The sequence below is a fragment of the Micropterus dolomieu genome, linkage group LG23 (genome assembly GCF_021292245.1).
Source record: "Micropterus dolomieu isolate WLL.071019.BEF.003 ecotype Adirondacks linkage group LG23, ASM2129224v1, whole genome shotgun sequence".
Classification (NCBI taxonomy): Eukaryota; Metazoa; Chordata; class Actinopteri; order Centrarchiformes; family Centrarchidae; genus Micropterus; species Micropterus dolomieu.
In genome coordinates this window covers 24,840,784-24,853,416 of record NC_060172.1, presented here as the reverse complement: position 1 = coordinate 24,853,416, position 12,633 = coordinate 24,840,784, and the positions used below count along the sequence as shown (strand labels likewise).

General features: G+C 40.0%; 1 protein-coding gene across 2 annotated transcripts; it reads left to right on the top strand.

The window, feature by feature from the left end:
• The first annotated feature begins 1,032 nt into the window (after positions 1-1,032).
• atp1b2b (ATPase Na+/K+ transporting subunit beta 2b) lies at positions 1,033-8,993 on the top strand. Of its 2 annotated transcripts, XM_046040391.1 has the most exons (8): positions 1,033-1,163; positions 6,178-6,306; positions 6,401-6,508; positions 6,716-6,921; positions 7,179-7,238; positions 7,466-7,492; positions 8,258-8,353; positions 8,522-8,993. In XM_046040391.1, the coding sequence occupies exons 1-8, from the start codon at positions 1,073-1,075 to the stop codon at positions 8,687-8,689; spliced, it is 885 nt and encodes a 294-aa protein (XP_045896347.1). In that variant the 5' UTR covers positions 1,033-1,072; the 3' UTR covers positions 8,690-8,993. The 2 variants fall into 2 exon arrangements, with proteins under 2 accessions (XP_045896347.1, XP_045896346.1); XM_046040390.1 differs by lacking the exon at positions 7,466-7,492.
• Positions 8,994-12,633: the final 3,640 nt, after the last annotated feature.

The following is a 12,633-nucleotide window of genomic DNA, read 5'->3' as shown; positions in this document are numbered from 1 at the left end:
ATTTTTATATAGTTACTTTACTATGATTAGTTACTTTTCTGGCCAAAAGTTCAGTTTATTGTTTAACAAGGGATCCCACTTACGGCAAGCACCATAGCCCATTTTACTTTTCAATAGCAACCAACGCTGAAATGTCACATATAGCTACATGAGACACATACACAGACAATTTGTTTCACCATTTCCCAAATGTTTGTGTAAAAAACGCTGAGGTGAAAGCTTTCATTATCTACATTATCATCTGAATATTCAATTTGTCATTATTGGGGCTACAAAATAAAGGAGGGGAAAAAAGGAAACCCTATGCAAGGCTCCTACGTCTATGGCAAACTAGACAGGCAATATGACACAAATAATGACGTCCCTGAATTATTATAATATGAATATGTTGCTGGGTCCAGGATGGATAATTAAACACAACAGTGGGGAGTACAATTCATCAGTCACAGACACTTCAGGGTCCTTTAGGAAGGGGTATTATGCTGGTTTTTCTTTGGGGACGTGACGACACGGGCCTCAGAGCCAATAAAAGGATGCCCTCAGCCATAACACGGTTTGCTCTAAGGGTTGTCTTTCATGCGTGGGCCTGTGAGGAAGGAGGATGCGGTGCAGGTGATTGGCCAGGCGGGAGGAGGAGGGAGCATCTCTGTCGGGTATGACGGATGAGGTGGGGGGAGGGGGGTTGCTTGTAGAGAGAGGCGGAGGGAGTCCTTTACCGCAGTATCACTAGATTTCTGCACCACTCATCAAAACTCTGCGGCATGCAGATAAGAGCTGGGGGGGTAGGGCAGATACTTGGTCTGTGCTGAGTGTAAGACAGCTACCTCGTATTGTTTCTACCTGTTGCTGTTACTAGGCTATAGGAGGGATTTTACTTCATTTTCCATTCACTTGTGCGTTTGAGTAGAACTGTAATTGCCTTTCTTTTTTCCATTGCCACGGCGGTACAGTAGAGCTCTCTCTCTCTCTCTCTCTCTCTCTCTCTCTCTCTCTCTCTCTGCTCTCTGGCTAATTGTTGAAACGCGGCGCGTATTGTCACATAGAGGTTTGGGGTCCGAACTTGTATGACAAAATGGCAAAGGATGGAGAAAAAGGCGAGTGGAAGGACTTTATATGGAACCCGAGGACGAGGGAGTTCCTGGGCAGAACGGCGAGCAGCTGGGGTAAGTACTGTCCAGCTACAGCAATGCAGTAAACATGGTCCCTAGGCTCTGTAACAGGTCTCCATCATAGTCTCTTAAACCTTTTATAAAGATTCAACATGGTGCTTCATGAGAGGACTCCTTCAGCAATGAACGTGCGTAACTATGATATAAATTTTGCAAAGATAGAAGTTGGGTTGATTATTCTCCCTCAGCGTTCGTTGCCGTCGCTGTCCACTACAATCTGGTGCTGAAAACTGAATGCGGCACAGCTCCCGTAGAAGCCGGCGGATTTTTTTTATCCTTCGTAGTTTCTTTTTATTTATTTATTTGTGGCACTGCTTTTACTGCGCAATGCGCTCAAGATAAGGCTGGAGGCATATGGTCTTATTTTACATTTAAATTAGCCAGATTGCTGCAGCACTGCTGAAACAGGTTCCACTCCGTTGCAAAGTGCATGTCATCAGCTCCTCTCTGTGGCAGCAGTGAGAGAGCCTTAGCTAGCTTTACCATCAATTCTGCTGCAGAGAAGACTTTTTAAAGAGAGATGGGTCACTGAAGTTTGGTAGATATATGTTTTGTATGCTTTATCTAATGCGCCTACAACATGATGTCATTTTCAGCCCCCCCCCCCCCCCCCCCCCCCCCCCCCCCCCCCCCCCCCCCCCCCCCCCCCCCCCCCCCCCATCCACCCCATCCCCACTCCCCACTCCCCCAAGATTTTGAAGTCAGATCCCAGCCTCGGTGTGCAGCAGTATTGCCACATATTGTCCTCTTTTTTGCCACACAAAGAGCCTGCAACTATTTCAAATATTCATGAAATGATAGGGCGCATATGGCTCTGTTGTAATGACATTGGAGCGTTTTAATCTGGGTAAAGCCGAGGGCCAAATGCTATTTGTATCACCTCCAACCCGGCCCCTCCCAGTGAGTGTAAATCAGTGAGGGATTTAATCTTAATCTAATGACTTCATTGGCTGACAGGGAAGGTATCAATTCAGGAAGTAGAATCTAGCAAAGTCAACCACTTTCAGGAATTTAGATTATTTTTGATCTTTTCACTCGGGACATGATCTCAGTTGCAACGCTGACATTTAGTATTGCAAGTTGTAAGTTTCGTGTGATTGGAATAATGCTGAAAGTGATTTTACTTGCAGTGGTATTCTGGTGATTATGTTTCCTGCAAAGACATACAATTGCAGAGTTGGGAATCAATGACTGCAGCTTCGTTTGCTGGACTCTTCCCGCAGTGTACGACTTAATCCAGCTCAGTGCGTCCCAGGTGCCTTAAGGTCTGGTGGCCTTTTTAAGCTGTGCTCTCTAAGGCTTGTTAATTAGGCTATTTCTGTAGTTAGCCATTACATGTAGGTCTAAGCTTTCGTTTCACCATAGCACTGCCTCATTCTTCTACTTTACATTGCATGCACTGTACCTCTGCTCCACTTGTTTGACTGGGTGGCTTACAGCCCATCCATCCATTTTCTACACCCAAGTATCTCAACACGCATGCAGAAAAAGGCAAGAAAACACCCTGGTTAGGTTGCCAGGATCCTTAAAAGGCAAATCTGTCATTCACACTTTTAATAATTATGCAGTATAATGTTTGGTGTTCAGAGCATTAGATCAAAGACTTCTTTGAGGATGAAACAGAACACTTCCATGTGTGTTCTGCTTGGTGTAAACAGCTGTAATGATATGGAAATAACCTTTGTAAAGTAGAACAGTCCTGCAAATTGACATTACATTGCCAGCAGCTGACACCACACAAACATGGCCAAACAACCATCTATTCAAAATAGGACTAATTAAGGGTTCTGCACATCCCACTTCCAAAAACAACAAAAGGCTCTTACTGTAACATAAGAAAAGAGCCTTAAGGGGCCTAATGATTCTGGCTTTAGCATAAGATTGCAGACCATACACGATATAATAAATGGTTTGACATTAAAGGAACCACAGCTCAAAGCTATTAATTCTTTCCCCAGAACATTTCATTTTTAGTTCAGAGATCTGTTTGATCACCAATTTACAAAGTAATTGAGCAGCATGTCCGCCTAATTAATTCTGAAAGAAAAGAGACACCTCTTGCCATTATTATTGAAGAAAGCACAGGATGCTGAACCATCCCGCCCTGGCCTTTTGTTCTTTGCTTTCAGCTGCCGTCTGCAAACAAAACCAGGGTGAAAGAGAGATGCTTTACTGTCCATCATCAGTGTGGACTGAGAGGGCAGACTGTAAACCTAACACCCTCTTTGCCAGGGGGGAAAGCCACCCTGCCTGCATGCTTGACCCTGTATGCACGTGTGTGCATCCAGTCTCCCCAGGGTGGTGTCATATTTGTGGTCAGCACAACATCCCCTCTGGATGACAGAGAAAAACACTACCACACTACCTCTGATGCCTCTCTCGCTGTAGTGCCTCCAGCCTGGTCCGGGGCCCGGAGAAATGACTATATATTTAATGACTCAGCTTGGGTCTTTTCCATGCGACAGATGGGATGCTCGCTGCCATCTTACTCAGCCATTCATTCATTTCACCTTGGATTCCAATAATTGTTGGAGCAAAACAAAACACACACTTGAAGATTAAAGAGATCACCCTCTGTAATTGCCCCTCGTGGAGCAGCTTCCCCTTGACATTTTGTTATGGATTCCTGTAAGCCTGACTGAGTGGGGAGGCAGATGCAGCACTGAGCCTGCTGACAGAGCGAGTGAGCTCCACACCGGGGGCCATGCAGCAGAGGCACAGGGTTAGGACACTCAGTTGCTACCCAACGCTGGCCTCAGGTGTTGATGCTTAAAATAAGATAGAAAATGCTATTTTTGTTTTCTTGCTCTCTGTGTGGACAGAAATGCCTGAGATGGGATCAAACAGCTGCTTCAAAAGTATTTAACATCACATCATTAGGTTATTGGGGTTGACTGACAACCTTTTCGCAGAGGGTTCATCTAACCTCTGTGCATTGACTATAATACAGCATTGGCAGAGTGGTACAATGTTACATATTCCTCTGTAATGTTTTAGACAGTAAATCGATTAGTTAATCATATACTGCACTGCTCACAGTACTTTAATGTACATGTTATTTGTACTATTCATATTTTTGCGCAGACTGACTCCCTGCACTGTTTAATATTTGTTATTGTACATATAACCAACTGTATATATAACCAACTCTGCATACTTATCGAATGCATAGATGCTGGTCATACTGTACGTACAATGTTACATTTGCACTCTCCATTCTCTAACTCTGTCTACTTATTACTGTATAATATCTGTATATTGTAACTCCATTGTACATTTTGTCAGATATAGCATGACTATAACTGTGTATATATTTCTGCACTATTGGTTAGATACTAACTGCATTTCATTAACTCTGTACCCATACACATAAAGTTGACTCTAATCTAATCTAATCTAATCTAATCATATATGAATAAGCAACAATTTTGATTTTGATGAATTCTTAGCCATTTGTTGAGCAAATGTTCCAGACATTCACTGGCTCCAGCTTCTCAAATATGAAGGTTTCCTGCTTTTCTGATTTACATCATGTCAATTTAATATTTTGGACTGCTGATTGGACAGAACATGCAATGAGAAGAGTTCTGGGAAATTATGATATCACTGTTTCCTGATGAACCACTAAAGGGGCAAATCAGTAAGAAAAATTAACACATTTATTGGCATGACAAACTTAGCTTTTATGTTGCAAATCTATTTTCTTTGTAATGTAACATGAACACTATGGTCTGCTTACACTGTTAATGAAATAGGCCCAGTCTGTGATGGCCTGTAATCTCCTGACCCTGTAACCCAGACTCCAGGGGGTCCTTGTTCTCCTCCTGTATCTCCACCTGTCATAGTTCCACCCCCTCCATGAAAAAGGCAACTCTTTAATGAAATTAGTCAGATACCAGCCATTCAATCGTGGTTTAATTCACAGTTTCAGGCCCGGGGATGGATAACAGTTTTATCTCAGTTAGGTGAACGCATGCAAGAAAGGCATGAACATACAGTTTGTGTTTTGACCATTAATTGATGAAAGTAACTTTTTGTTATTTTAGACCATGTTGTGGAATTAATGACATTTGAAATATCTAAAGGTCGGTGGTTTGTGCGTGAGTGAGAGTGAGAGAGGTAGCTGTAGCAGATGGAATGAACCTCTAGTTTAATGAGGATTAACTGGCCTCATGTGAACATGTTTTGTCAGAAAATGACCACACAGACACAAGACAACACAGCTGCGGCATTTTATTAAAATGATTCCATTATCAATTTAGATGTCAGATTATTCATTTTTTTAAATATGTTTGCGCATTATGGTAATTATGAAATGGACTGCACTTACCTAAAGTTGCAGATGTTAGTCCAATAATCAAAAACTTTCCATTGGAATGCAAAGCCACTGGCTCAACAAGTGTATTGTCAGACATAGAAGTCTTAAATACAGCAATCATTGCAAACAAAAACACTGGTGTGTTTTTTGTGTAATGCTTATCCATTTTTTAGGTTTAATTGTATTCTTAATGAATAATTGCAGTACATGGTAGTTACTACAAAGGCCAATTTATATGTTTAAAAATGGAATTAATTTGGAGTTAAAGTGAAGTGAAGATTTTGGCTATAGATACGAATAATATGCATCACAAAAAAAATATTAAGGCAACAAGTATAAAATCATACAATTATACAGTATATATATATAACCATAACTGAATTTAGCAGGGTAACTAGTTGGCCTGTTTAGTAAACTCGCCATATAAGCTTAGTTAGATATTACTTTAAAATATGAATGTAGGATTTATGTGACAGGTTTAATTTCTAATATCTTTTTCAGGAGGGTATCTACATGCTTGACTAAGTGCATTTGTATGATTTACCTTTTGAAGTAAGATGTAGGCCTACTTATTTTCTCCTGAATAAGATACAAGTTTAAAATTCTATTAAACTGAATAGTCGGATCGATTCCTTCTGTGCGTTGATATTGCACACAGTTGACCCAACTCTCTTCTTTTCTTGGCTGCAGGTCTTATTATTCTCTTCTATATAGTTTTCTACATCTTCCTGGCCGGCTTGTTTACACTCACCATGTATGTCATGCTGCAGACCTTGGACGACCACAAGCCGACCTGGCAGGACAGGCTCGCCACTCCAGGTGCAGTAACTAATGACACAAACCGCATGACCACAGCTCACAGTCCATGCCGCGTTGTTGTGAACTCCCTGCTGTCTCTCTCTGTGACTCACAGGCATGGTGATTAGACCCAAAGCAGACGAGACCTTTGAGATCGTCTATAACATCAAGAACACTGAGAGCTGGGACATGTACGCTCAGGCCCTGGACAAGTTCCTGGCACGTAAGTCTGGCTCTCGGCCTCTCGTACAGTGACTCAAAAAGCTTACTGCTGTGGATTATCCAAAGATCTGGAATGAATTGTTTTTTACCTAATAAGAGATAATTCCTTTACAGTCAGCGGATAGGAGATTGCTTTGCATCAGGGTTTTAGCTGAGTCATAAGCCCTTACAAACAATATAAACCCCACTCCCGCTCTCTCCCCTGCAGCCTACAACTCCTCCATCCAGGCCCAGAAAAATGACGAGTGCACCCCAGACAAGTACTTCATGCAGGAGGACAGCGGTGATGTAAAGAACAACCCGAAGCGCTCCTGTCAGTTCAGCCGCAATGTCCTGGAGGAATGCTCTGGACTCACAGACCGTTACTATGGATACCAGGAGGGCAAGCCATGCATCATCATCAAGCTGAATCGGGTATGAAAGACATCAAGTGAAGGGAAACGAATAGTGTTGCTAGGAGACATTGAGTGACTGAGATAATGAAACTAGTTGGGAATGAGGAAAAGATTATCCCGGGGAAAAAAAGAAGACCAGATTATAGCTACTGGTTATTGCAGTTATTGTTGATTTCTAGCATATTTCAGAAATTTCAAGCATGATTTTCTATTCCTGTGTGTTTGACTAAGAAATGGTATTGGTGCTGGAGATCTGTTGTCTTTTCTTCTCGCCAGGTGATTGGGATGCTGCCAGGAAAAAATGGACAGGCTCCATATGTCACCTGTGGTGCAAAGGTAATCCCTTTTTGTCTTTCACAATTTGGATTTCAGCCCATTCATAGCTATTGTGCCTCACTCTCATCTGCAATATGCCACCTGTCGCTCATCTCCATTCTCTTTAATGTCTGTGTTTATATTGTTTCAACTGCATTGCACATCACTTTCAACACCTGTGTATGTTGCTGGTCTCCACTTTTTTTCTTTTCTTTCTTCATTTGTTGCATTAATTTGCCTACTCTCAGAAATACAAAGTTGGCAAAGATGAATGGGTAAGAAATGCACAGAACCCGTGTTTTAGACATGCATAGTAGTAGTGTAGATTGTAGTAATATTTATATGTATGCAATCAAGATGAGGTTGTTTTGCATTAGATAGACTGCTGAAGTAGAGTAGAGAAAGAAGGAGCTTAATGAGGCTCACCTCCTCCTCTCCTACATTCTGTAAAACTTCAATTAAAAACCTAGTCCTAATTAGACTGCTGTCCCTTTTACTGAAACTGGTGTGGCTACATGTCCTGACAAGTAAACGCAGGTCTCAATTAGTCAACTGTTTTGGTTTTTATAGAAGCTTTTTGACTGTAAAAAGTCTCTTGAGCTAGTTCTTAGATTACGCATACAAATATAAATGTTTAAACTATTGTCAATAAAAATCATTAGATCAGTTTGATTTTCCACAATTCAATTGAAACAGTTCAGATGTTGCATGGTCGGTCGCTCTCTTTCTCTCTCTCTCTCTCTCTGGTTGGATGCGCTGTCTCTTAGAGCTAGATCAAATGAATGATTCCTAATTAGTATGTTATCTGAGTAATATTCATACTGGTTGAAATAAATAATTTCATAGTAGCCTATTTCCAGGCAAGTTGTTTGTGAAAGGTTTTAAAGGCCTATATAGACGTCAATCCCAACTATAGGCGGGGTGAGTTCAGTGAATAAAGCCAATAAAAGCCTGGGGCTATTAATTGAAGTTTTACGGTAAAAGAAATTATCTTTCAGGCCATAACTAATGAAGTTGTTTATAACCTCACCTCACCTCAGAGAGAAGACAGTGATAAAATTGGGGAATTGCTGTACTTCCCTCCAAATGGCACATTCAACCTTATGTACTACCCTTACTATGGCAAGAAAGCTCAGGTAAGTTTGTGTCTTCAATCCAAATATTACTTAATGCGATCAACATTGCTGTTAATAACTGAGCAGCTTGTTTGAGTGACTATGCATGTCTAGACAGTTTATTAAAGATATACCATACAGAATACATTGGTTCCCGTGTTTCAAGTGTCCTTGGATCTGTTTTTGCAGGTGAACTACTCTCAGCCTTTGGTTGCTGTCAAGTTCCTTAACGTTACTGTCAATGAAGATGTCAACGTCGAGTGCAAGATCAACGCTAACAACATTCCCATGGGCAGTGAAAGAGACAAGTTTGCTGGAAGAGTGTCTTTCAAGCTGAGGATCAACACTGATAAATAGGTTTCCCTTTTCCTCTCCTGAAAACTACTTTCTTCATTCTCTGCAACATTGCACATGCACAGAAACAAATCTCAGCATTCACACCCTTTTTAGGATTTGTTTACAACCCCCACATTTGTTTTGGGCAACTGTTTGTCCAGTTGTGTGACAAGATGAGGCAAGAATAAAAGGGTGATAATCCTGTCATCGTTTCTGTCTGTGAGCTTTGGGACAAATTCTTTTCTGTAAATTAGTTTGAGGTGACGTCTATTTATACTGCATGACAAACTAGGGGATATAAAGGATGTGAACTATGTGTTTTCAAAGTTTGCAAGGATCAGCAACATTAACACTTGCTCCCCTCCTGCTGCCTCATATAGAGTATCCCTCTATATATGAATATACACAAATTACAAAACAAAAGGTGTATACCTACAGTATTTATATGGTATCATAACCTTATATCGGTACGTCTTTTTTGTCGCACTTACAAGAATAATCCAACAGACTCACATATATCTTGGTGGATGGATGCAGAGGTGAAGCCATTTTGCATGTGTGTATTGTCTTTACTGTTCTATGAGGGCAGGAGGCCCCTGTGTCCCACCTCTCTGCTAAGTGTGAAATAAGGTTATGTTAAACCACTGACCACCAGGGGGGACCACACTGTAATTTACTAAACCTCACGCACAGCAAGTGTGTGTTTCAACATACAGTAACATAGGCATCTCCCAAAAAAATGGGAGTTACAGTAGAGGTCAAAACCTTTAAGAGTGTGTGTGTGTGTGTGTGTGTGTGTGTGTGTGTGTGTGTGTGTGTGTTTGCTTGTGTGTTCCATTAACAGTTCCCATTTCATATTGTAGGTCGGGAAGTTGCATGCAATGTGCAATATTCATTAAATGGCATACATTATGAATGCTTGAGTCCAAATGAGAAGGTTTCCGTTAAATGATAATTGTTTTAGATCATTTGATATTTACACGGGCTGTTCGACCTGAGAGTAGCTTGTAAAACACATATGCCATTCATATTTGGGTCGCTGGAAACAGTCATACCAACACCACTGACGCCAAATGAAATCTGATAGCAGACAGTACATCAGTTGTGTTTTGGACGTCTTACAACATCAGATTGACAAAAAACACGATTTTGTTTTGCCCCTATAACTCCCAGTCAGTTAGTGGCTAACCAGAAACTTCCAGTCTCCCAGACAACCATCTGAATATCAAATGAAAACAGCAAAAATGATCCTTCTGCTTCACAGTGACGTTACACTTTCTGTTACTGTGTATATCATTTAATTCCCAATGTGAAACCAGCAGCCATTTTCTTGTGTCTAAATTTTTCATCATTTAAACATTAATATTTAGAGTTGTTTTTTTGCGTGTATTGCATCTATTTTATATGTATCACAAATAGATGCCATTATCATATTTTGTATTGATTTGCACTTGAAGTGTGTGTTTTCTTTGTTTTTTGTTTGTGAAGCTGAGTTAAATTAATTAATGTACAGTTTTGGAGGAGAAGAATGTAGTAAGTTTGTGTTTGTTTCCTTTGTTTCATTCATACTCATTATCATCCTCTACAATATTCATCCAGGGTATCAAAATTAATAGTTTACATATAATTTTAAACGTGACTAGAGTTTTGGATATGTGAGTTGTTTGAGTTTTGTTTTATAGGCCTGTAGGGAATGAACAAAACTGGAAATTTGATCACATAGAAACTCAAATTGTTTTTTGTTGTTGTAGTGTTCACTACTGTTGTAGGAATCAGTCTAAAGGCTAAGCCATCAGGATAACTAGACTACCAGTTTGAACAACCAGCCTTTTGAAAAAGCATAGATAAGGCCTGAGTTTGCTGCTGGAGCTGTTTACTTAACGCGTATTCATTACCTATTGGCACAGCTACAAAATTGTACCAATGTGACTGTGATCCTGCAATGTCATCGCAGCAAATGTAGAACACGAGCATCTGTTCACTCACATTAAGGTCTGGCTTGACTCCAACACTTAATTTCTCTCAGAGCAATGTGTTTGTCAGTATGCTCGCAAATATCTCACAGTGGTCTAAAAAGGACCTCATTATCTGATCCATTCTTGACAAAGAAAGAATAGAATAGATCTAATGTGATTGTCTGATCTATATCGGAGGGATATTCAGAATGAACAGTCATCTGAGGCTCTTTTGTTTCCATTTTTTGAGACAGTCCACTGACCAGTTCACGTGCATTTCTCCTCTGCATTTCTGCAACACTTACTTAATTTCACTGTAATCTCTTAATCTGGTCGGCTAATCCAGAGCAGGCCCGCTGAACTTCTTTACCCTACTTTGTCACTCCTCCTCCTTGTGTCAAACGCCTGATTCACTGTCAACGTCTTCAAAATAGATGAAACAAGGTTTATTCATGTCTTGCATTCTGTCCTATTTTCCCTTAAACATTAGTAAATTAATTAAAGCCCTTTTAATTCACAACACGGCAAATTCAATGCTCGGACATTCTTGTTTTATTCATGTGCATGTGAAGATTAGTTCTTCAACCAAAGATCTTCATGACAGTTAAAATTTTATTTATTTGTGCTGCACTGACAGATCCGTAGCAGCAGATCTGAGTAAGGATTTCATGCAGTGATACTGTAGGATGCAGGTTGAGGGCTAAACACCCTGAGTTATTAAAAGGCCTAGTCTTATATAATAATAATACGCACAAAAGGAACATGTCTCACTACAACATAACAGTGCCTCCTGGTGGACACAGTGTTGTTCCCCAGTGTCACAGAATGTTATTTCCAGTTATCTCCATTTATCTGGGGTGGGTTTCTTTAATAATTTGGAGATGTCCTCAAAAAGCAATATATTTCTTTCTTGTGTGGCTGTGTAATGTATTTATTGGAAAGGCAGTAACAAAATCAGTGCAACAGGTATCATCAAGTGCAGTGAATCAAAAATGGAAAGAACATGCAGATATTGCATTCAGGCAAGTTTGCCAGTTTGCATTATCGTAATGGAACAATATAATGTTTTTCTTTATAAAAGAGTATTTTTATTGCTATTTTGTTTAAAAGAGGAGAAAATGTATAAGCTTGGATTGTATCATGGTATGGGAGCTACCTGGTAGGTTTTCATCATTTAATTAATCGGATGGCAAAATGTTAACAGCTTAGTTGGAAATGTTTTTTTGTCATTGCTTGAGTCCTTTATACTTTCTTAAATGGAGCTCTTAAAGCTTGCAATGAAAGTTCTCTGGACACTGCAGTCTTTTGCATCAGAATTAAGACATTAAAGGCAAATTGATAGTTTGGTGAATACATCAGAATGAGCAGTGCTTTGTGAGAACTTTCAAGTGCAAAGCATACAGAAACATTTCATAAAAACACAAAACTACAACAAGGCCTGAAACAAATGTCAGAGAGTCAACTACTCATGTTTCAAATAAGGAATAATTTCAACAAACCTCAGACCCCCCTCGTCTTAAATCATACTGTTGCCTAAGACTGTGGTGCAAGGATAGTTCAAGAAAGAAATCAATTAAATTTGTTGAGATACTCTCGTCCCAAAAGGATGATAATTATATTCTGGATCTTTATTTTTTGCTCTTACTGTATGTATATTTTTGCTCATGTTTACTGCAAACCAAGATAGAGAAATAAATAAATGTCATTTAAGGGAACTCAGACTCACACTTCATTTTTGTCTCTTGTCATCTTTCCTTTAGTGTTTGGTGTTATCAGAGGATGAGGGAGGGAATTAATCAATCATGGACAGACACCAACATTAATGTGGTATGGCCATAATGCCAATACGGATCCTTTCATCATAGTTTATTATGAGTCAGAATTTAGTCAAATACTGTATGGACATTATGGGGGGCAGATAAAGAAGGCAGCTAGTGTCAGGAGTAATGTCAGATGGATATAATCTAATGTAATCTCATTCACTGTAATCCTCATGGCATGCAACACCAG